Source organism: Myotis daubentonii, chromosome 9, assembly GCF_963259705.1.
Source record: "Myotis daubentonii chromosome 9, mMyoDau2.1, whole genome shotgun sequence".
NCBI lineage: Eukaryota > Metazoa > Chordata > Mammalia > Chiroptera > Vespertilionidae > Myotis > Myotis daubentonii.
Genome location: NC_081848.1, coordinates 48,825,553 through 48,848,623, shown reverse-complemented (window position 1 = coordinate 48,848,623; position 23,071 = coordinate 48,825,553). Strand labels below are relative to the sequence as shown.

At 40.7% G+C, this 23,071-nt stretch overlaps 1 protein-coding gene and 1 non-coding gene across 8 annotated transcripts; one reads left to right on the top strand and one right to left on the bottom strand.

The window, feature by feature from the left end:
* Window positions 1-416: 416 nt before the first annotated feature.
* WEE1 (WEE1 G2 checkpoint kinase) lies at window positions 417-22,847 on the bottom strand. 7 transcript variants are annotated; one of them, XR_009454431.1, is made up of 13 exons: window positions 21,942-22,841; window positions 20,419-20,624; window positions 19,878-19,941; window positions 19,547-19,719; window positions 18,756-18,877; window positions 13,654-13,800; window positions 8,054-8,149; window positions 7,874-7,959; window positions 6,632-6,802; window positions 6,395-6,540; window positions 5,049-5,137; window positions 729-1,200; window positions 417-632 (listed from the first exon to the last, which is right to left on the bottom strand). XR_009454431.1 is itself a non-coding variant. In XM_059708861.1 (12 exons), exons 1-12 carry the CDS (start codon window positions 22,515-22,517, stop codon window positions 529-531), a joined length of 1,980 nt encoding a protein of 659 aa, XP_059564844.1. In that variant the 5' UTR covers window positions 22,518-22,841; the 3' UTR covers window positions 417-528. The 7 variants fall into 7 exon arrangements, 6 of the variants coding, with proteins under 6 accessions (XP_059564844.1, XP_059564849.1, XP_059564850.1 ...); XM_059708861.1 differs by lacking the exon at window positions 729-1,200; XM_059708862.1 differs by lacking the exon at window positions 417-632 and having other exon boundaries at window positions 639-1,200.
* LOC132242390 (U7 small nuclear RNA) lies at window positions 13,173-13,235 on the top strand. Its single transcript, XR_009454589.1, has one exon. It is a non-coding gene; the product is annotated as a U7 small nuclear RNA (small nuclear RNA).
* Window positions 22,848-23,071: the final 224 nt, after the last annotated feature.

The window sequence follows — 23,071 nt, the reverse complement described above, 5'->3', positions numbered from 1 at the left end:
ATCTTTTGTGTATATAGTCAGTTAATCAATTTCTCCTGGTTTCCATGACACCAGAGTCTTCCCAATTTTCTTAATTCTCATTCTTTTTTATTCTTCTTTGCTACCTAAATTCTATTGATTAGTATCTGCAACTTTTGAGTGTCTGGAAAATGCATGATTCTTTCTTATGAGATTGGAGTTAGAATTCTGGCTCTCCTACTTACCAAACTGAGTTCCCAAGTTATTTAACTCACCTGAGCCTCAATAGTCTCAACTATGAAAAGGTGACTCCTCTCCTGGACAAACATCTTAAATGGAGTCATTGTACACTGAACCTGACCTTCTCTTTGGCGTAATGGACTAGTAGGCATAAACTGGAATTCCAGGCTGGAAACCCATTTCATAGCATAAGTATATCAAAACTCAAACAAATCATATACTCTCCATATTTATTAACAGTATAAAACTAACAATATGAGCTGTAATATACATGTTCCTTTGAGGTATTTTTCTTCATGGTCTGGACTGGCTGTTTCTTAGACTCTTAGTTTAATGAAGTTTGGAAAGAATATGCCATCTTTTCCTGGTAAATCTTCCCAAGATATTACTCCTTACTCCAGAGACCTTTGAACTGCATTGAAAATTAATGTCATCTGCCACAAAGGAAAAAAACAGTTCAATGATGTTCAGGTAAATGCCTCTCACAGTTTTTCAAAGCTAAATGTTGGACAGTTTCAATTATGTCTTACTTTTCCATTTTTATAAAAATATACTTTGTTGAGCTCTTGAGAAATTTCTAACAATACAACCAGGTTTGCAGGAGAAACTTCTAGATCCACTCACTCTGCAATGTCAATCAGTTTCAGTGATGCTTTTTACAGTAATACAAATGCCTTCAAAATACTGAATGAGGCAGTTTCCTCCAAATTCCTAGTTCCAGGCTTCACTTACAATTTTCACAATATCCAAAACACTTCCAAAATTCCTTTTTGATCCATCCTCCTTGATTGCTTTGACCTTTAAAAATTTCACAATAAAAATACCTTAGTATGCAACAACTTATTTGATCTGTTGGCTAAAGTCAATGAGGTGCTTTGTGGAGATAAATGGAGAGGAAGCAAAACAAATGTCAGGATACTGCTGCTTAAGAATTCGGAGACGGCTTGAAGCATTGGCCAAACCCAGCTGTTATCAATTTTTTAAATGCCGTTATTTCTTGCCCTGTGGAACAAAGTAGAGTGATGCCATTATTTCTTGCCCTGTGGAATGAAGTAGAGTGAAAATCAAAGCTTGAGGATTGCTTCTTCAAAAGACATTAGTTCAATTAATTAAAGGGGACTGCTTTGGATTCTTGGCAAAATAAAAGGTAAGGCACTGGTTTTAATTTGCAGTCAACTGTAATATGTGATTCCTTCTACCCAACTGCACAGTCGATACTTAAAAAAATTGTCTCAAAAAGTAACAGGCCTTGGCCTAACCGGTTTGGCTCAGTAGATAGAGCATCGGCCTGTGGACTGAAAGGTCCCAGGTTCGATTCCGGTCAAGGGCATGTACCTTGGTTGCAGGCACATCCCCAGTAGGAGATGTGTAGGAGGCAGCTGATCGGTGTTTCTGGCTCTCTATCTCTCTCCCTTCCTCTCTGTAAAAAAAAAAATCAATATATATTAAAAAAAAAAAAAAGAAAAGTAACAGGCCTCTGCATTTTAATTAAATTTTCTGGAAAATTCTTCAGTGCTTCATTAGCAGTTGTAGCTTCCACCAGATGTTATGCTAACAAGTTCTCACTGTTATAAAAACAAACAAAAGCTGTTTAATGTGCAGCATTCTCATCTGATGAAATCTGTATCCCCTTGTTTCTAACCAAAGGTCCTAGAGTTCAGGCCCTCCTTACTCTTACCGAGTTAGTACAACAGTGGCTTTGAAACCAGTCTAAACAAAATCACCCGAATTCAATTTCTAATCTACCTCCAGCATCTTCCCAAGGTATGCAACTGTCCTTTGAGCCATCACTCTACCTTGCAGAATCCCTCCAACATAGCGCTCAACGAATGTTATTACCATTTTATTTTTACACAGGTCTGCTCTATTGCATCCTGAGTCACTACTGGGCAAAGCCTATTTCTTACTGGTCTTTGGTCTATCAGGTAGCATACAGAAGGTACTCAACCTGTTTCCTGTGTTGGACTGGATATAAGCCCAACTCTCATATCAGCTTTCAGATACCTTAAGAATTCTCTCTTTGAAAACCAACATTTTATAATCTAGTATTATCAAATAATGTGAAAAAACACTGCAAATTTTGATGAAAAACAATACCTGAATTTTTTTTCTTTGAAGCTAGTACACTAGGAAAATCGAGCCTTAATGACTTATAGTGGTCCTATGAACACTAATTTATCATACTTTTTATAGCTGTCTTCTGTAGCTACTGAAACCTGCTCCAGCCTTCACTGTTTTTTAGGTTTCTGTCACCCACACCTACTAGCTTTTATATCTAATTTACCTGTCTACACCAATTCCTCTCACACCTCGAAATTTTGCTTTTCATAGGCTAGAAAGCTAAAATAATCAAGCTTGTTAAAATGTTTATGGCAGGAAGAAATAGGCCCTGAGTGAGAAATTATGTACCCATGTTCAAAAAACACAAGGATCTTCCCCTAGCTGGTTTGGCTCAGTGGACAGAGTGTTGGCCTGTGGATTGAAGGGTCCCAGGCTCAATTACACTTAAGGGCACATGCCTGGATTGCGGGCTCGATCCCCAGTAGAGGGCGTGCAAGAGGCAGCTGATCAATGATTCTCTCTCATCATTGATGTTTCTCTCTCCTCTCCCTCTCCATTCCTCTGAAATCAATAAAATTAAAAAAAAAATACTGTTTTAAAAAAAATAAGGATCTTATGACATCCATTTTATCTGTTCAAGGTCATCATTACTCTCTGGCTCTAATTTTCATCAGAAAAATGTCACACAGAATTAGCACTGTGTATCACTTAAATTTGCATTCTCAATTAAAATCCAGCCTAGTTTACTAATTTAAAACTCTCCCCACTTTAAAGTTCTCTTCTGTGATTCAGTTCACATTAGAAAGTTATGAGTCATGTAGTCACTTAAAAAGCTAAAGCTATTTTAAACTACCTTATACATTTATAGCAGATCAAAAGCATAATATGCAATGTGACATAAAATATTAAATATTTAAAATTACAAAATAAAAATATCCCAAGATTGATGTGTAAATTTTTCTTAAATTCCAAAATGTAACTAATATGGACTAAAGCTCAATACTAAATAATCCATGTTTCATATTCTATCAAAAATACATCCTCTGGCCCTAACCGGTTGTGCATACAGCGTCGGCCTGCGAACTGAAAGGTCCCAGGTTCAATTCCGGCCAAGGGCATGTACCTTGGTTGCAGACACATCCCCAGTCGGGGGTGTGCAGGAGGCAGCTGATCGATGTTTCTCTCTCATTGATGTTTCTGACTCTCTATCTCTCTCCCTTCCTCTCTGTAAAAAATCAATAAAATTTTTTTTTTAAAAAAATACATCCTCTGGCCGAAACCGGTTTGGCTCAGTGGGTAGAGCGTCGGCCTGTGGACTGAAAGGTCCCAGGTTCAATTCCGGTCAAGGGCATGTACCTTGGTTGCGGGCATATCCCCAGTAGGAGGTGCAGGAGGCAGCTGATCCATGTTTCTCTCTCATCGATGTTTCTAACTCTCTCTCTCACTTCCTCTCTGTAAAAAATCAATAAAATATATTAAAAAAAATACATCCTCTGCTTTTAGTACTCTATATATAATGGAGATAACAGAAAATAGGCATCACAAAGATTTAGACAATTAAGGTAAGCTCAGAGTGACTTTTAATATGCCAAACAATGTTAATAATACACAAGTCAAACAGACAAGTGCAAACAAGTCTTAAACCAAAATCAATAGGAAAATAAACAATAAACAAATTTTTTTTCAGTATCTGTTAGCCAGTACTATTAGTCAAGTGGCTAATCACAGATAAAATATATTTTATGAAAAGCTTGGAATAGTCAGAAGTCATTCTGGCATTTCAAACAGCTATGTACAGTATCACCAAGATTAGTTTATATACACCAAAATTGAAGAGAAACTGGGCAAAACAGTTAAAAACAGACTAACAATACAATCAAGTACAAAACTTGGGTGGCGAGAGGAAAGATTTTTAAAAATCCAGGGAAGGGCATTATCAGGAAAAATTACAAAACCAGCAAGAATTATACTACATTAATACAGCATTATGGGGGGAAAGGGTGCATTTCTCCAATGCACTAGCTTCAAAGTTCAAAGGGGGAAAAAGGCAAATAAGCTGCTTTTCATCAAGAGCAGCTATGTATTTCACATAATTGTTTTCAAAAGAAAGCCTAGTAACAATGATTGTTTAATGCTACAATTTTACAGCAAAGACAAAACTAAAATAGCAGCAAATTCACAAGGCAATACTTCCACAGAATTATTCCATGGTTCATACAGTGCCCAAAAGTGCTCCCAGTTGGATATACAAATATAATTCACAATTAAAAAACAAAAAAGAAATATAAGACTGACACACAGGTACATTGAAGGCTGAGTAGTAACTGATTCTCTATTTCCCTTTTCAAAGGGAGAATGTTTGTAATAAAGCCCTTGGTCCTTTTTTACAAGTCACTACAGGGAAGGATACCTTTTATCACAATGGAACAGCAAACTATCAGCAGCACACCACCACAGTGGTTCACCCTGGAAAGGCTGATGCAACATCCAACAGTGACTGACATCCTAGAGAAGACAAACTGATAAACTAAATGAAAGCCTGATAGAGCACTGGTCAAAATACAGCTTTTAACTGTAATTCACAAATAAAAGTCCTAAAAAGGATTTCAGTAAAACTACTGACACCGATTTTAAGTAATTGCAAACTGGATTTTAGCAGTGATTTCAACCTAGCTTTAACTTCCTCTTGTCACAGTTTTTTTAGGGAGGTGGGAAATAAGTAGTTCAGTATATGGTAAGGCTGACAGAGCGATTCATTTTCTTTCCAATAAGTCGAGATGTTCTATTACTCTGGGTGGTGGACCTAGTGGCCATCCGGTCAGTGAAGAGTGCTCTTTCCTCAGCTGCAGCTTTTGCCATCTGGGCTTTCTTGAGTTCTCTACAAACACAAAAATAGAAAACAAGACTTTTCACCTACTGTGTTAATCCTAGGAAGGGATCCTAAGAGGCCAAACACAAACTATGTTATCAGCTGGAAGATCTTTGCATGTCATACTTATTCTAACATGCAACCGAGAAGAGGAAAAATACAGTATGAAACTTTAGCTTCTGCTCAAACAACTTAAATTTACAAAATAATCTTATTTTGTGCTATCAAATACAAAATAATAAAGACATTACTAATGACTTTTTTTTTTTTGGTGTGTTTTTAATGTCTTTACTGATTTCAGAGAAAGGGAGAGATAGAAACATTGATCAGCTGCCTCCTGCACACCCAGCCCACAACCTGGGTATGTGCCCTGACCAGTGGTGTCCTGGTGCATGGAACGAAGCTTAACCAACTGATTCACACCAGCCAGGCATGACTGGGATTATTTTTGTTTCGTTTAAATATTTATTTTTGAAAGTATTGCATATGCCCTCTTTTTTCCTCCCATCAACCCCCTCCAACGCCCCCTTCATCCTCCATCCCAAGCCCTCACCACCTACTGCCTGCACCATTTGCATACAAAGTCTTTGGTTGATTACCTCCCACCCACTCACCCTCCCCCACCTTCCCTCCATTACTGGGTTTTAATAAAAACTTCAAATAGAACTCTAATCTGTAATTGTGAAATATCTTTACATAACAGAGATGAAAGCAAAATTCTTCCTATTTGTATGAATAATTATATCTAACAAACTAGTGGCAAATAAACCTTTTCATATTTCAAGTCAGACTAGCTTAGAATCAAAATGGTAGCAATAAAGCAAATGAATCAGAATTATCATTCCAATCAGTTTTGAAATGTCAAAGGTCATTCACATCAAATATAAGAATCACCTTCTAACCTAATTGACATTAATTTAATAAAGATTAGTACAATGGAAAGTTTCAAGGAATGTTCATTGATACTGAGACTTTGGGGGGGGTATAGGCTCACTTAGCTTTTGCTATGATTTGAGGCTTGGGGATTATCATCACTTGCAAATAAATATATGCTAGTCTTAAAAACTTGAAGCCCAATAATTTCAAAGTCTAGACACAACACAAATTTATAGGTCAAGTACTAATTTAAGGCAGAAGTCCCCGAACTTTTAACTGTACAACATGCCAAACCACTATATTTGTCACTGACAGAAAGCCTTTATCATCTTATTAAATTTGTGAATGAACACAACAAAGTAAAAACAAAACAAAAAAACCCTCACTTACTTCTGCAAAAGTGAATTTTTGAACTTTTCTGCATTCAATTCTATTCGTAATTGTTCTGCGCTTTTTCTAGAAGCAGACAGCAATATTGAATGTTTTACCAGTGCCGCTGCTGAAGGTCTTCTCTCTGGATCTGGATGAATCATAACCTTGAAAGAGAAGTAAAATTAAGGTAAAAACATGTGATTTAATAAAATGTTAAACCATGTCAATAAAGTGCTTCATATAAAAAAGACTCACTTTTAGCAATTCTGTAAATTCTTGGGAAAGCACTTGTGGAATCCGTGGTAATCTACCCTGTCTGATTTCATGCCATTGGTCTCCATTTCTGGGGAGAGGTTCAGCACCAGCAGCACATACCACTGTGAGGGCAAGGGCAAAAATATCTGCTTTTGGTAGATGGGAATAGTTCTGTAAAATAAAATAAAAATATTTTAAGGAAATATAAAAATGCTCAAAATAAAGTAAGATTATACCTCATAATGATTTAGGTGAAAAACAGGACTAAATTAAAATGGTTCAATGCCACATTTAAGTTTAGGACCTATTCAGAGAAAAAGTAAATTTGGGGGATTTATTCTAATTACAAAGTAATTTACACTCTGAGGTGGAGAGGTTGGTAAAAACATTTCTAAAAGTGAATGTCTCCTGTCATTAGCCCAATTCAAATCTCAGAAGAAACTCCTATCCCTCTAGGACAGCGGTTCTCAACCTGTGGGTCGCGACCCCTTTCATGGTCGAACGACCCTTTCACAGGGGTCGCCTAAGACCATCCTGCATATCAGATATTTACATTATGATTCATAACAGTAGCAACATTGCAGTTATGAAGTAGCAACGAAAATAATTTTATGGTTGGGTCACAACATGAGGAACTGTATTTAAAGGGCCAGAAGGTTGAGAACCACTGCTCTAGGAGCATTCATATGAAAACACAAAACATACATACATGAAAAGTTACAAATACACATAAGACACAAATATACATACAAAGAACAATGATCATAATTTATTTGTTCTACTTCCAGTCAAAACTCTTGAGAAATATTTCATCACACTTTTGAAACAGTACTATTAACTATTAGCCTTAATTTACTTAATCATTCCTGTGCTGCTATTTATTTTGCATTGTTCTTGGTTTGTCTGAATAGGAATATTCCTGTAGGAGACTCTCAGAAATGGAAATTCTGAATGAAAAGGTATTTGACTTTTAAATGTTGATAAATACTAATATTCAGCTCTCCAAAAATGCTGTGCCATTTTAAAGTTCCACCAGTAGGGTATGGAAACTTCTCTTTCACCAATACTCTACCATATTGAATATTATAAACTTGCCTTTACTGACTTGCTAATAGACTTTCTATTTTGTCATTGCTATTCTACTAGTTACTAGCTTAAAATTTTAATACATCTGCATTTATATTCATTCTTCCAGCAAATGGTGTTGCAAAACAAATGGCATTATTAAAGGAGAAAAATTACCTCCTGTAAAACTTCATTTGCAAGAAAACGACTATCACCCTCTTCAACTTGTGGACTAGAGATTCTTGTTACGTGCCCAAGATCACCTAGAAGTATTGAAATGAAATACAGCCAAGAGTTAAAACACAACAGCTCCTCTTTTTATTTTATAGTAATAATCTGGTTATCTTTCTTTCTTACCTATTTTAAAGATAACTTTGTTAGATATCCATTCATCTTCATCTCCATCTTCAGAGGCAGCATTTGGGATTGAGGTTCGAGATATGAAAATATTACCTGTCAAACAGTTATTTATATAAGCCACATGAACAATTAATAGTATAACCAAAGTTCACAAGCAAGCATACATCAGAAATCATCCAGAAAGCTTTTAAATATATAGATTCTTATATGTTCTACCCCAAACACTATGAAGTAACAGTCTCAAATGGGAACTGGGGCTTTATTTTCTAGGAATATACTTTCTGGCCTAGCTCTGATCCTTAACACTTAGAAACCACTATAATTAGTCCCTTCACATCTACACATGGATCTTCAGCAGTTTTATTGTTTTACTTTTTTAAAATATATTTACTGATTTTTTACAGAGAGGAAGGGCAAGGGATAGAGAGTTAGAAACATCGATCAGCTGCCTTCTGCACACCCCCTACTGGGGATGTGCCTGCAACCAAGGTGCATCCCCTTGATCAGAACCTAGGACCCCTCAGCCCAACAGGCTGAAGCTCTATCCGCTGAGCCAAACCGGTTAGGGCGATCTTCAGCAATTTTAATTATTGGAAACCATACAAATGGCAATAACATAGTAATTTGTAATACTGCCAAAGCACAAATTTTAAACTCGTGCTACAAGGCCGGTATGAAAAGAATGAGTCACATATCTATTGAGTTTGGCTGACTCCACAGCATCTTTACCCAATGTAGCTTTGTGGGGTTCACTGTCTCAGCTAAACAAACACTTTTTTACCTTCAAATTTGAGCAAGCTCATGATTAACATAAATTTTAGCAACAGATCCCATTTTAATAGTTTTATCAATATAGTACTGAACTTATAAATGTTATATTCACTGGAGTCTTCTTTCCAGTTTTGCTTTATTTATAGGACAACTTATTTGTGGCAGTATTTGTGAATTTGAAATTTTAAAACTTATTTTCAACTTTTGTACTTACAACATAAGGATCTACTATATTTGACATAATACAAGATGAGTGAGTATAGGCAGATCTTACTAATTCACATTTATTGCCTTCAGCCCAAATATTTTTTTAAATTTTTTTTATATATTTTATTGATTTTTTACAGAGAGGAAGGGAGAGGGATAGAGAGTTAGAAACATCAATGAGAGAGAAACATCGATCAGTTGCCTCCTGCACATTCCCTACTGGGGATGTGCCTGCAACCAAGGTACATGCCCTTGACCGGAATCGAACCTGGGACCCTTGAGTCCGCAGGCTGACGCTCTATCCACTGAGCCAAACTGGTTAGGGCATATTCTCTTTTTTAAAATAAATATTTTAGTGCATTGTTAATGTACAGGCAAATTCTTCACATACTCTTATTAAAACAAATTGTGGCCCTGACTAGTGGTTAGAGAATCAGCCTGCACATTGAAAGGTCGTGGGTTTGATTTCCCTGTCAAGGGCACGTACCTGAATTGTTAGTTCAATCCCTAGCCCAAGTTGAGGTTCATATGGGAGGCAACCAATCGATGTCTCTCTCACATCCATGTTTCTCACTGTCTGTCTCTCTCTGTTTCACTCGGGCTCCCACTCTCTCTTTAAAAAGAAAGACAATGGAAAAATATCTTCAGGTGAGGATTAAAGAAAAAAAAATTTGTGTAAAACAAATTCCCATTGATCATACACATTTTCATAGGGTTAAAAAAAAAAAAAACATATTAAATTCAACTTAAAAACACCTACCCTAAAATGTTTAACATGAATCCATCAACCTTTTAGTTATAATTTCAAAATTATAGGAAATATAAGGGGAGAAAGGAATAAATTAAATGTTACAAGGAAGCAACCAAATCCAGAAGGAAGAACATCTTGCAAGACAAGGTCTATACTATTATTTTTAGAAGTAGAAGGTAAAACCTAAAAGACAATGGATATAACCAGATGTAATACATGTTCCTGAAAAAATAGTAGCTTGGACTAATCAACTATTAAGAACTTGGGCGAAGACTTTCTCCAGAAGGCTCTCAAGGAAGCCCCAGCAACCTCAGGGGCTGCAGAGCAAATTGCCTTGGGCCTATTACTGATCTACCCAGGCTCTGAGCTGGTGGGAGCCAAGCTAGCCTTTGTATAAAACTTGACTCCGCACACATGCCCTCAGGCTCAGTAAAGACAGTCACAAACTGCAGACTGCTTGGTAGCTCCAGACAGGTAGCCCAAACCGAGTCACAAGGCAGCGTCTGACATCCACCTGCACTGAAGTTCCTCCCAAGTGGACCCCGAACCAACACAACCAGTGGTGGGCTTTAGACTACACCAGAGCATGACCCAACTAGCCACAGAAGTGGCACACCCAAAGGGAGATCCTGACAGGCATCAGACCCTGCCGGGGCCAATTCTGGTGGGAGAAAGGGGAGGGAGGAGGGGGCGGCGGCATGGTATTGTAGCTTCCACACAACAGCTCACACACTGTGGTTGCGGACTGACCCCCAATCCTCATAGCCAGCCAGCCTGAGGGCATTCAAGACTCAACTACAACAGGAAGGCTTGCATGGTCCACACAAGAGACATTCCTGGAGCACCTAGTTCAGGTGACAAGATTGTGCCACTGAGCCCCACAAGACACCTACTACATAAAGACCATTATAACAAGACTGGGAGACACAGCAGATCTACCTAATACACAAAGACAAACAAAAAATAAATAAATAAAAATGTGCCCAAAATGAAAAAACAACAATCATCCCTCCAAAGAATCACTAAATAAAATGGAAGCAACCAAGCTACCCAATGCAGAGTTCAAAACAATGGTTATAAGGATGCTCAAGGAATGAACGATCGGTGAGAACTTAGATAGTAAGCTTAAATTAAAAAAGACAGAGGCCTAGCCGGTTTGGCTCAATGGACTGAAGGGTGCCAGCTTCGATTCTGGTCAAGGGCATGTACCTTGGTTGCGGGCACATCCCCAGTTGGGGGTGTGGAGGAGGCAGCTGATTGATGTTTCTCTCTCATTGATGTTTCTAGCTCTCTATCCCTCTCCCTTCCTCTCTGTAAGAAGTCAATAAAGAATATATTTTTTGAAAAAAGATACTACAGCCCTAACCAGTTTGGCTCAGTGGATTAAGCGTCAGCCTGCGGACTCAAGGGTCCCAGGTTTGATTCTGGTCAAGGGCATGTACCTTGGTTGCAGGCACATCCCCAGTAGGGAGTGTGTAGGAGGCAGCTGATCGATGTTTCTCTCTCATCGATGTTTCTAACTCTCTATCCCTCTCCCTTCCTCTCTGTAAAAAATCAATTAAATATATTTAAAAAAAAAAAAGATACTACAAAAGCTCTGGCCGGTGTGGTTCAGTTGGTTTAGTGTGGTCCCATTCACTGAGAGGATGCAGTTAGATTCCCGGTCTGGACACACGCCCAGGTTGCAGGCTTGATTCCCAGTAGGGGGCATGCAGGAGCAGCCAACAGAGGTTTCTTTCTCAAGCACCCTCTCCTTTCTCTCTCTCAAATCAATAAAAACATTTTTTAAATATTTAAAAAAGAAAAAAGACACTACAAAAAAAAATCATAGGCCAATATCCCTGGTGAATATAGATGCAAAAAATCCTCAAGAAAATATTACCAAACCAAATCCAGCAATAATACATTAAGTCCTAACTGGTTTGGCTCAGTGGATAGAGCGTCTGCTTGCGAACTGACAGGCTCGATTCCGGTCAAGGGCATGTACCTTGGCTGTGGGCACATACCCAGTAGAGAGTGTGCAGGAGGCAGCTGATCGATGTTTCTAACTCTCTATCCCTCTCCCTTCCTCTCTGTAAAAAAAATCAATAAGATATATATTTTTTAAAATATATAACTTATTGATCTTTCACAGAGAGGAAGGGAGAGAGAGAGTTAGAAACATCGATGAGAGAGAAACATCGATGAGAGAGAAACATCGTTCAGCTGCCTCCTGCACACCCCCCACTGGGGATGTGCCCGCAACCAAAGTACATGCCCTTGTTTGGAATCGAACCTGGGACCCCTGAGTCCGCAGGCTGACGCTCTATCCACTGAGCCAAACCAGCCAGGGCAATAAAATATATTTTTAAAAAATATAATAATACATTTTAAAAAATCATACACCATGATCAAGTGGGATTTATTCCTGGGGTGCAAAAAATATCTGCAAATCAATAAACATGATACACCACATAACAACACGAAGGATAAAAATCAAAGAATCATTATCAATAGATGCAGGAAAAGCATTTGACAAAATCTAGCACCCATTTATGATAAAAACTTTCAGCATAACAGAAATACAGGGAGCATACTGCAACATACTAAAGGCCATCTATGACAAACCCACAGCCAATATCACACTCAATTGGCAAAAAACTAAAAGCATTTCTCTTAAGCTGAGGAACAAGATGGGGATGTCCACTTTTACCACTCGTTTAACATAGTACTTGGAAGTCCTAGCCACAACAATCAGACAAGAACAAATAAAAAGCATCCAAATTGGAAAGGAAGAAATGAAACTGTCATTATTTACAGATAACATGATACTGTATATAGAGTAACCTAAAGATTCCACCAGAAAACTACTAGAATTGATAGAGTAGCAGGATATAAAATTATATCCAGAAACTGTGGGGGTTTTTTTATTGATTTCAGAGAGGAAGTGAGAGGGAGAGATAGAAACATCAATGAGAGAGAATCATTGATCGGCTGCCTCCTGCACGCCCCCTACAGGGGATTGAGCCCACATCTGGGGCATGTGCCCTTGATCAGAATCAAACCCGGAACCATTCAGTCCACAGGCCAACGCTCTATCCACTGACCCAAACCAGCTAGGACTGGTTGTATGTTTTATACACCAATACTGAACTATCATAAAAAGAAACTAAGAAAACAATTCCATTTACAACTACATCAAAAAATAAGGTACTGCCTTAGCTGGTTGCTGTGGTTAGAGCTCAGCCCATGGACTGAAGGGTCTTGGGTTTGATACCAGGTAAGCACATGTACCTGGGTTGCAGGCTTGATCTTGGGCCCAGGAGCAACCAATCGATGTGTTTCTCTCACATCAATGGTTTCTCTTTCCCTCCCCCTCCCTTCCACTTTCTAAAATAAGTCAAATGGAAATGCTTACAGCTCTTTTTGAATTTGTCTAGCAGGTCTTCTGGTTTGTACCAGAAGGCCCTTAAAAAAAAATAAGGAAAAGAAAAAAAGTCAATGGAGCCCAGTGGGAGTGGCTGACCATCAATCTATGAACTAGGAGGTCACGGTTTGATTCTCAGTCAGGGCCTTGATCCCCAGTGTGGGGCGTGCAGGAGGCAGCCGATCAATGATTCTCTCTCATCATTGATGTTTCTATCTCTCTCTCCCTCTCCCTTCCTCTCTGAAATAAAAAAAAAAAAAGTATTTTTTTTTTAAAGTCAATGGAAAAAATATCTTCAGGTGAGGATTAACCAAACCAAACCAAACCAACAATAAAAATAAGTTGCCCAAAGGTCTTTAAAAATAACAATAAAAAAAACACATCTGTTTTCATACTGCTTAACAACGTCATTTATTCTCTATAATCCTATAGGACACAGGTCAGAGGATGTGTAATACTTACTAGGCTTTATATCCATGTGAACCAATGACATTGAATGAATATACCTCAAGCCTCGGCCAACTTGCAAAAGGAGATCCTTCAGCTCTGCTTCGATAAAGTAACGCATGCTTCTATAGTTTATACTTATGGCATCAGCCAAACTTCCACCTAACAAACACACACACACAAAAATTAGCATTTTCTTTTTTCAGAAATATTATTTTTCTTATATCTTTTCTGAATGACCACAGACTTAACCAAGAAAATGACATTTTATATAGGACCTATTCCCTTCAATCTGCTTGTGAAATAAAAATTTTATTTATTCTTTCTATAGCTAATACACTCACATGGGTACAAAATATAATGTAGAGTCTCTGGGATATCCATATATCCAGCAACCCACCTGGTTCTTTTCCCCCCAGAATAAATCAATGTTATTATATGCATTCTTTTCAACTCCTTTTTATACAAGTGATCCTACTGGGGATTGAGCCCACAACCCAGGCATGTGCCCCAACCAGGAATCCAACCGTGACCTCCGGGTTCATAGGTCAACGCTCAACCACTGAGTCACCAAGGCCGGGCATATTTTCTTTATCTTGAAGATAGTTCTTCATCACCAATACAAGACATTCCCTTTACAGTGTTTCTATCAAATCCACTGTATAACTGAATGGTAATGCATTAACCAATCCCCTATTTGATGGACATTTTTAAATAGTTTCTAAGCCTTTGCTAATATATATACTATGGTCTAAGGCAGTGGGCGGCAAACTTTTTGACTCGAGGGCCACAATGGGTTCTTAAACTGGACTGGAGGGCCGGAACAAAAGCATGGATGGAGTGTTTGTGTGAACTAATATAAATTCAAAGTAAACATCATTACATAAAAGGGTACGGTCTTTTTTTTTTTTAGTTTTATTCATTTCAAACGGGCCGGATTCGGCCCGCGGGCCGTAGTTTGCCCACGGCTGGTCTGAGGAATAATTCTGTACATTGATCATTTCATACATATTTTAGTGTATCTCCTAGAAACCTACTGTTGGGTAAAAGGGTATGTACAATGTAAAATATACATGCATAGTATGTGTGTGTAATACTATTTTATTACATATAGATTAAGTTTCTATAGCCAATAAGGCCATTTCTGTTTAATCTCTGCAAAAGAACTTAAGATTGGTATTCATATCATCAGTGCCAAGACTTGATTGCCTCTGAAAGTTAACAAAAAGAAGTAACAGGCCCTGGCCGGTTTGGCTCAGTGGCTAGAGCGTCGGCCTGCGGACTGAGGGGTCCTGGGTTCGATTCTGGCCAAGGGCATGTGCCTTGGTTGCGGGCACGTCCCCAGTGGAGGGTGTGCGGGAGGCAGCTGATCGATGTTTCTCTCCCATCGATGTTTCTGACTCTCTGTCCCTCTCCTTTCCTCTCTGTAAGAAATCAATAAAATATATTTAAAAAAAAAAAAGAAGTAACAGGATCTGGCTGGGTAGTTCAATTGGTTAAAGTGTCCTCCAGATATGCCAAGGTTTCAGGTTCGAACCAATGAGTGTATAAATAAGTGAAACAACAAATCGATGTTTCTCTCTCTCCCCTGCTTCCCTTCTCTCTAAAATAAATAAATAAAAATTTTAAAAAAAAATAGTGCACTCAATTTCTAATTTCAAAATGGCTAGTACTTAAAATCTATAAGCAGCTGCCTATGTGAATGGGAGTGATTACACGTGCATGTAAGTGTACACACACACACACACACACACACACACACACACACACACACAGTCCCCATAGAGAAAGCTGTACCAATTTATACTCTCATCATTATTGTATGAGAATACCTGTTTTCCCACACCCTTGATAACGATCTATAAGTTTTATAGGTAAAAACCAGTATCTTGGGCCCTGCTGATGTGGCTCAACAGTTGTGCATCGACCTATGAACCAGGGGGTCACGGTTCAATTCCTGGTCAGGGCACATCAATCAGTCACTTCTGTATAATCCCCAAGGGATCAAACCTGCAACCCAGGGATGTGCCCTGGCTGGGAATCAAACTGGCAACCTGTTTAGTGCACAAGACGATGCTCAACCAACTGTTGAGCCACTCTGGCCTGGCCCACCACTTCTTTTTAAAGCTTAATTAGAAATAATAAAATCAAAGCCAGGATAATAATATCAGAAGTCAATGAAGTATTAGGAAAGGAAGCTGCACAATTTGAACAAGAATGAATAACAAATGGCAAATTTGTTTTTTAAATAAAAATAAACCACACTTGAATATCTTAGGTTTAAGTGGGTTCTCCATACTTAACCTGCACAAGTCTTGAACTGCAGGGCAAAAAGGGATACTAAAAGGAAAGAGGTCAATAAACCTGTCAGACAAGGGGACTTGAAGTCCTAGATCAAGTTTAATAAGAAAGAGTATGGCTTCTTTTTAGTGGGTATAGCAACTATAGCTAAACCAGTTCTTTTTATCTCATTGCCAAAAGGGCAAGAGAGGTGAGAAGAGCAAAACATTCATCTGATTTTTAGGTTCTCTTCCCCTATCTGGCAACATTTTTATACACTTATTTCAGTCTATCACTACACTAAAGACAACAGACTTAAAATGCAAATGACTCTGCGATAATAAGGAAGCTTAGTCACTGATAAAGGATATCAGTTAATCAACATGTACAAATCAATGATAACAGAATCCTTTCCCTGTGAAACTGTGTTTTCTGAAGATCAGGCTTATTACTATTCAAAGCTTTTCGAAAGTAGAGAGAAGAATAAGTGGAAAAGAAAAACAAGAGATAAGAAAAGCTCACAAATGTATCAGGACAGTCTTAGTTTATTTCATCTAAGCAGAATAAACAACCATACAAAAAGGCATCCCTGTGCCCCACAGGCCTACTTACTTTTTAAAAATTTTTATTATTCTTGAAAGTTTTATACTGCCCCAAAATAATAAACTGTTTCAAAAGATTATTTTATAACCTAACTTTATCATAGGACAAGGTCTTCGTCCCCACATCTGAATTATACAACCATGTAATTTCCTAGGTTGTTACAAATTCGTGATCCCTAGACTACCACTGAAATACGTAAGGGAACCAACCATATCAAAAAGGTGACAGGAAAAAAAAAGTGAAAGGAAGGAAGAACTTAATAGGAAACAGTGTCTAGCAAATATGGAGTGGAAAAGACATTATGGTTGAGTTGTACTATAGCAAATGTAGTAACTGAAAAATAAAGGTTAAGAAACAAATCATGGAAGACAGAAACATAAAAATTTTTTTTGTTGTTAATCCTCACCTGAGGTTATTTTTTCAATTTATTTCTAGAGAGTAGAAGGAAGGCAGGAGGGGGAGAGAGAGGAAAACATCTATTGGTTACCTCCCTACCTGGGCCGGTGAACCTGCAACTGAGATATGTGCCCTAGACCTTCAGTTGGAAGGCTGAAGCTCTAATCCAGGGCTTGCTTGCATGCATGCATTCATGCATGCATTCATCCATGCATGCATTCATTCATTCATTCATTTAAGAGTGGAAGAGGCATGTAAGGATGAGTGGAAGGGGGGGGGGGGGGGCAGAGAGAGATGGGAGAGACATCGACTTGGTTGCCTCCTGCACGCACCCAGGCGGGAAATCAAGCCTGCAACTAAGGTACATGCCCTTGACAGGAATCGAACAAAGAACCCTTCAGTCCACAGGCTGACACTCTAACCCAGCGGTTCTCAACCTGTGGGTCGGGACCCCTTTGGGGGTTGAACGACCCTTTCACAGCGGTCGCCTAAGACCATCAGAAAACGCATATATAATTACATATTGTTTTTGTGATTAATCACTATGCTTTAATATGTTCAATTTGTAACAATGAAAATACATCCTGCATATCAGATATTTACATTACAATTCATAACAGTAGCAAAATAACAGTTATGAAATAGCAACGAAAATAATTTTATGGTTGGGGGTCACAACATGAGGAACTATATTAAAGGGTTGCGGCATTAGGAAGGTTGAGAACCACTGCTCTAACCAGTGAGCAACCAGTTAGGGTGCTACATAAATATTTTGATGTATAGTATATAGATAAAACATTTCAAAAGATTTGTGAAGCAAACTAGTAGCAATGATATATACTGAGCACTCAGTTCTTTCAAATATAGAGAACTAATGAATAATGAGAAATGAGGTATGTTAACAGGTCTTTTACTTCTGTTTTGTTCAGTTTTTAAAGATGGAAAACCTGGATCCACTACTATGCCACTTATTCACAAGCTATGAGATGACTGGTCTTGTTTAAGGAAAAAAATGAGAATCAACAAAAATAATAATATACAAATGAATCTTTGCTACCACCTCAAGTATTCAATAAATTCGAATATTCATAGTATACATAAATAAAAATCCATTATATGTATATAAAGATTTAGATATTTAATAACAAATGTCATAACCACCAGAATTGAGATTGACTGTGGTAAAGGTTTAACGAAAAAGACCCAAGGTGGTCCTTGAAGGACTTGCTGAAATGGAAAGCTATACACAGTTCCAAAGTTGAACCTCTATACATGCTTATTTTGTTTGTCTTCAGAGAAAAGAGGGAGAGAACAACTTAAAAGAAAAAATCTTACTTGATTCTAGTGGTAAACAAGGTTTGATAGATGGGAGTGGGGGCTAGATTACAGAATGCCTTGAACAAATGGCTGAGTTTAAACCAATGGAGAGTTAGTCGTAAGTAGCCAACATCAGTTTGAGCAGTTCCCATAATGAAATGGAAAAGGAGGGCTAGATACAAGGAACCTGTTCTATTTACTACACCCCACATACACTATGCTAGGTGCAGGGAAGACCAAAAGTTATATGGCAACACCAGTGTCCTCTCAAGAAGATCAGTTTAATTTGAGTAATGGGCACATAAATAATTTGCACTGTTCAACTACTGAGGTTATGAGGTAGAAGGGTTTCTGATCTTTATTTAACATCAGGTAGGTATTGTCCTTGAAATTCATGTTAGGCTTCGGATCTTTGATTTTGTAAGAGATAAAAGAGACATACACATTAGATAAAAATAAGTACTCCTTCAGTGTTCATTCATTTGAGCTCACAAGTTTACAAGGGAACCATTGTTACTCACCATTACAATACTCATTCTGTATAAGCATATGATCATCTTCTGCCCATGCAGAGAAATATCGAACTACATGAGAATGTTGTCCAAGTACTGCATGAGCATATACTTCTCTCAAAGCATTCTGCCTAGGAGAAATCAGAGATTAAGAGAATAAACCATTTTCATTCAAGTATCAACTGAATTTATCTGAAACTTCATAAAACAAACTTGACTTCTGTATCTATCATTATGCTGAAAAACTTGAGAGTTAAGACTGTGCAGATTTTCCAAAGGCTTCCATTAAAAAATGGCAGTTAGGCCGAAACCGGTTTGGCTCGGTGGATGGAGCGTCGGCCTGCGGACTGAAAGGTCCCAGGTTCGATTCCGGTCAAGGGCATGTACCTGGGTTGCGGGCACATCCCCAGTGGGAGATGTGCAGGAGGCAGCTGATCGATGTTTCTCTCTCATCGATGTTTCTAACTCTCTATCTCTCTCCCTTCCTCTCTGTAAAAAATCAATAAAATATATTTTTTAAAAAAAATAAATAAAAAAATAAAAAATAAAAAATGGCAGTTAGAAAGTAAGAACCTTACTGGACCTAGAAATCAGGAAAGATGAAACTCCCATGTGAATTAATGGATGCTACTAGAAATAAGAAATTTAAGTTAGGTCCGACTACTCTTATTATTTTACCAAGTCCAATAAGAACTAATGGTACAAAATGAAAAGGATCTGAGTATATCATAACTTCTCAAAAGTTAGAGGATTAACACCACAGGGAACAAAAGATCAAAGACATAATTTTTAATACATACTCATCAACTGAGCCGGCCAATGGCTTTTTTGATCGCTTAATGGCATAAATGCACCCATCCAGCCTCTTCACACATTTAAACACAGAACCAAATTCTCCAGAGCCAATTTTCTCTAGCTCATGAAATTCTGTTGTATACCGTGACTTCATATTGCTTTCAGTAATTGTAATTCTCTGTAATAAAAGGTGTATACATATGTATAATACAAAGATATAAAAATGATTCTTTTGCTGTGGAGACAGCACAATGTGTGAAATTTTTAAATTATATCATAATTTGTTAAGAAATAGAAAATCACATTTTAGAAACAAAAAAATTAGAAGCTATTTACTTTAGCAGGTCTTGTTTCATCGTCAAACTCATAATCACTGGCTTCCATGTCTTCACCACAGGAACTGAAAAATATATATTTTTTCATCAACATATCTGAAAGACACATCAGCTAGAGATACAAAACTTTATCTGATAGGTAGGTGCATGGTAAAATTTTAATGAGTAAAAACAGAAAAGCATTTAATTTTGTAATCACAAGATAAAAGTCAGCTGATGAAAATGTGATCGCTGCTGAGATATGTTCATTAACCAGAACATCAAAATTAAAGCCTTTCTAAATCAACTCTCTCTGCCTGCCTCATTTTGACACCAGTGGATTTCCTACAAGTTATCTAGACTTTTTATTCCTTCATTTCTCATGGCATTCCTTTTCCACAGCTGATTACTTCCCACCTATCTCTGCTCAGAATTAGGTGTTAGGAATAGAAAAAAATTTCAGAGCATAAACTTCCATGTCATTTAGTTAAAAATTAAATTTAATAAGTATACCAAACCAATCTTGGGTGGTTGGGGAACCAAACTATTGAATAATAACTTACTCATTCCAGTATGTTCTCTTTCTTCTACGACACTGTCCTGAGGAATGAAGTAACAAAGAATCTGGAGTAAAAGGATTAATATTCACTTGAGGAGTCTGTCGAATGTCAAATTCTCTTTTTCCTGATTTTTCTGTATCCATGAATAGAGAACCACTTCTGATTTTAACAGAGCTGGAATCGATTCCTCGAGCTTTGGAGAGCAAACTCTAAGAGAGGAAAAATAAAGTTCTTAGGATCCAAGTCCTATAGGTCAAAGTGACACACAAGCCTTTATTTCAAGCAAAATAAAGTGGTTAACTTCCGAGTCCTTAAAAGGATACTAACCACCTTTTCTAAACGAGAGCCAAGAAAATAGGCCTAGGGCCCCTAAAGTGTATGAATGCATTATTAAAATTAAGTTCATTAGACCCTTTCGAAGAACAGAACCCTAAAAATAGAAAGCGGCGGGGAGCTGGCTCCTCTCCCCTCTCGCACCCTCCACCTAAATGGGGCTTGGAAAGCCACCTCCGCCGGCTCCGCCCCTCGCTTCCAGGCGGCTCTCGCCTCGCAAAGCTCAAAAGCACACACCTTCCTGGGGGACCGACACTTACTCCAAAACCTACCTCTCCCATAGTACTCTGACAGATGCAATACTTGCCTTAATTTCGGGAAGTGTCCGTTTTAAAGTCTGCTGCTACTTCTAACGGTCTAGAAGCGGTAATCGGCACCTTTCCTGAGCACTTAAACAAGGGTTGAACGCCTACTTCACGTTCATCACCAACCACATGAACACGTCAGGGTCCAAGCACCCATCCCAATGCTGGCTTTTAACAGCTGCGTATTCCTACTCATCGCATTTAGGGTGACCCAAGTTGGCCACTACAAACCCAACGGCGTAAACACACGCTTCCTCCACCAAAGTCCAGAAAGAGGCTCCCAGGCTACCCGGCCCGCAAGGCCAGCCTGTCCGTCCCGCTCCACGCGCTGTCTCTCTCCCTCACACTTTCCCCCGTTAAGGCGCCAGGACGCCAAACGATAAGCGCACGACCATCATTTTAACCGAACCCTGGCGTGCGCCGCCCAAATTACAGGACCGATCACGGCGCTTTTTAAAAGGCACCAGATGGCAGCGGCGGCCGGGAGTGTCAGGTGGCGGGGCCAGCATCCTTCCAAACCACTTTATCGGCGCCGCACCCCCGGCGGACACGCTCGGGGCAGCCCCCATCCGGCGGGCGGTTAATCGTGAGCCACCTGGACGGCACCGATCGGCCCCTTTGAAAAGATGAAGTTCCAGACGCGGCCCACTGTTCAGTTATATAATCTTAACGGACTTTTTTTGGGCAGGGCCAAAAAAAAAAAAGAAAAAGAAAAAGGCTGCCAACTTTTTTGTTGTGGCGCAGGAGAGCGAGCGGGCGAGCGGGGGGTGCGGCCGGGCGGTTATGTAACCGAACCCGGGCAGCGCCGCGCTCCACTCCCGGCGCCTCCGCCTTTTTAAAAGGCCGGCCCAGCGCGGGCTCGGGCCGCCCGGGCCGCCGCGTCCTCACCTTGGGGGTGTGCGGCGTGTCAAAGAGCCGCAGCTTGCGGAAGGTCTTGTGCGGCGGGGTGCCCGGGTGCTCCCGCAGAGGCGAGCAGGGAACCTCGCCGGCCCGGCGCTCCCCGTAACCGCGCGGGGACGCGTCCTCCGGGCCCCCGAAGCGCACCGGCGAGAACGAGCTGCCCAGGAAGTAGGCGGCCGCCGGCGACTTGACCGGCGACGAGGAGCCGAAGCCCTCCTCCTCCCACGAGTCGCCCTCGGCCCCGCCGCCGGACGCGTCCGCGCCGGGGGAGGCGCCCCGCAGCACCATGTCCTCTTCCAGCTCCCGGGGGCTGCAGGGGGGCGGGCTGGGCGAGCGGCGGCCCTCGGGCCCGGGCTCTGGGGGGCTCCGCGCGGGCGGCAGCGGCGAGTCGGGCTCCTGAAAGGCCGAGTCCTCCCCGGTGCTATGGCCGCTGCCCTCCTCCTCCTCCTCTTCCTCCTCCTCCTCACAGTCGCTGCAGGGCGAGAAGATGAGCTTCTGCCGCAAGGTGCAGGAGGCCCCGGCGCGGCGGGGCGGCGGCGCCCGCTGCCCGCTCAGGAAGCTCATCGCGCCCCCGGGGCCGGGACGGAGAACCCGAGGACCGGGACTCGCGGAGTCCAGGGCGCAGCCTGCCCAGGGGGCGGGTCTGCCACGTGCGACGGGGCGCGTCCGGAGGCCGCGGCGGCGGCGGGGCTGCGCGGCGGTGGGCTGCGGCTCCGGGGCGCTCGGGGCTGCGGGCGGCGGCGGGGGCCGCGGCGGCGGCGGCGTGGACTGTCCGGCAGAGGTGGGGCGGCCCGAGCGCCCAGGCTGAGGTCTCCGCAAGTCCAGCCGCGGGTTCGGGCTCCGCGGCTTCCCGCGACCGTTAGCCACGTGACTGCCCAGCCCACCAATCCCCGCCCAGCCCCGAGTTTAAAAAAAAGAAGGGCGCGACGTGGCCCGCGGGGGCGGGACTAGCTACGTGATTTTGGCGCCAACCCGCTGGCTCCGCCCCGGCTCGGCGCCGGGCCCGTCCTGGGCGGTGCTGCCCGCGAGCCTATGAGCGAGCCGGGCGGCCAGGGAGCTGGCCTGGCCACGCCCACACGGGGCGCGCTGGCGGGGAGCGGGCGGCACCTCTGGGAGTG

Bases quoted from the DNA above. Each gene is read 5' to 3' on its own strand.
- WEE1 (XM_059708861.1), bottom strand. From the start codon at position 22,517: ATGAGCTTCCTGAGCGGGCAGCGGGCGCCGCCGCCCCGCCGCGCCGGG. The intron at 13,801-18,755 runs GTGAGTAACAAT...TGTGTTTGTTAG, and splicing joins ACAGAATGAGTATTGTAATG to GTGGAAGTTTGGCTGATGCC. The intron at 633-5,048 runs GTAATAGAACAT...CCTTTGTGGCAG, and splicing joins CACTAGGTCCACCACCCAGA to ATGACATTAATTTTCAATGC.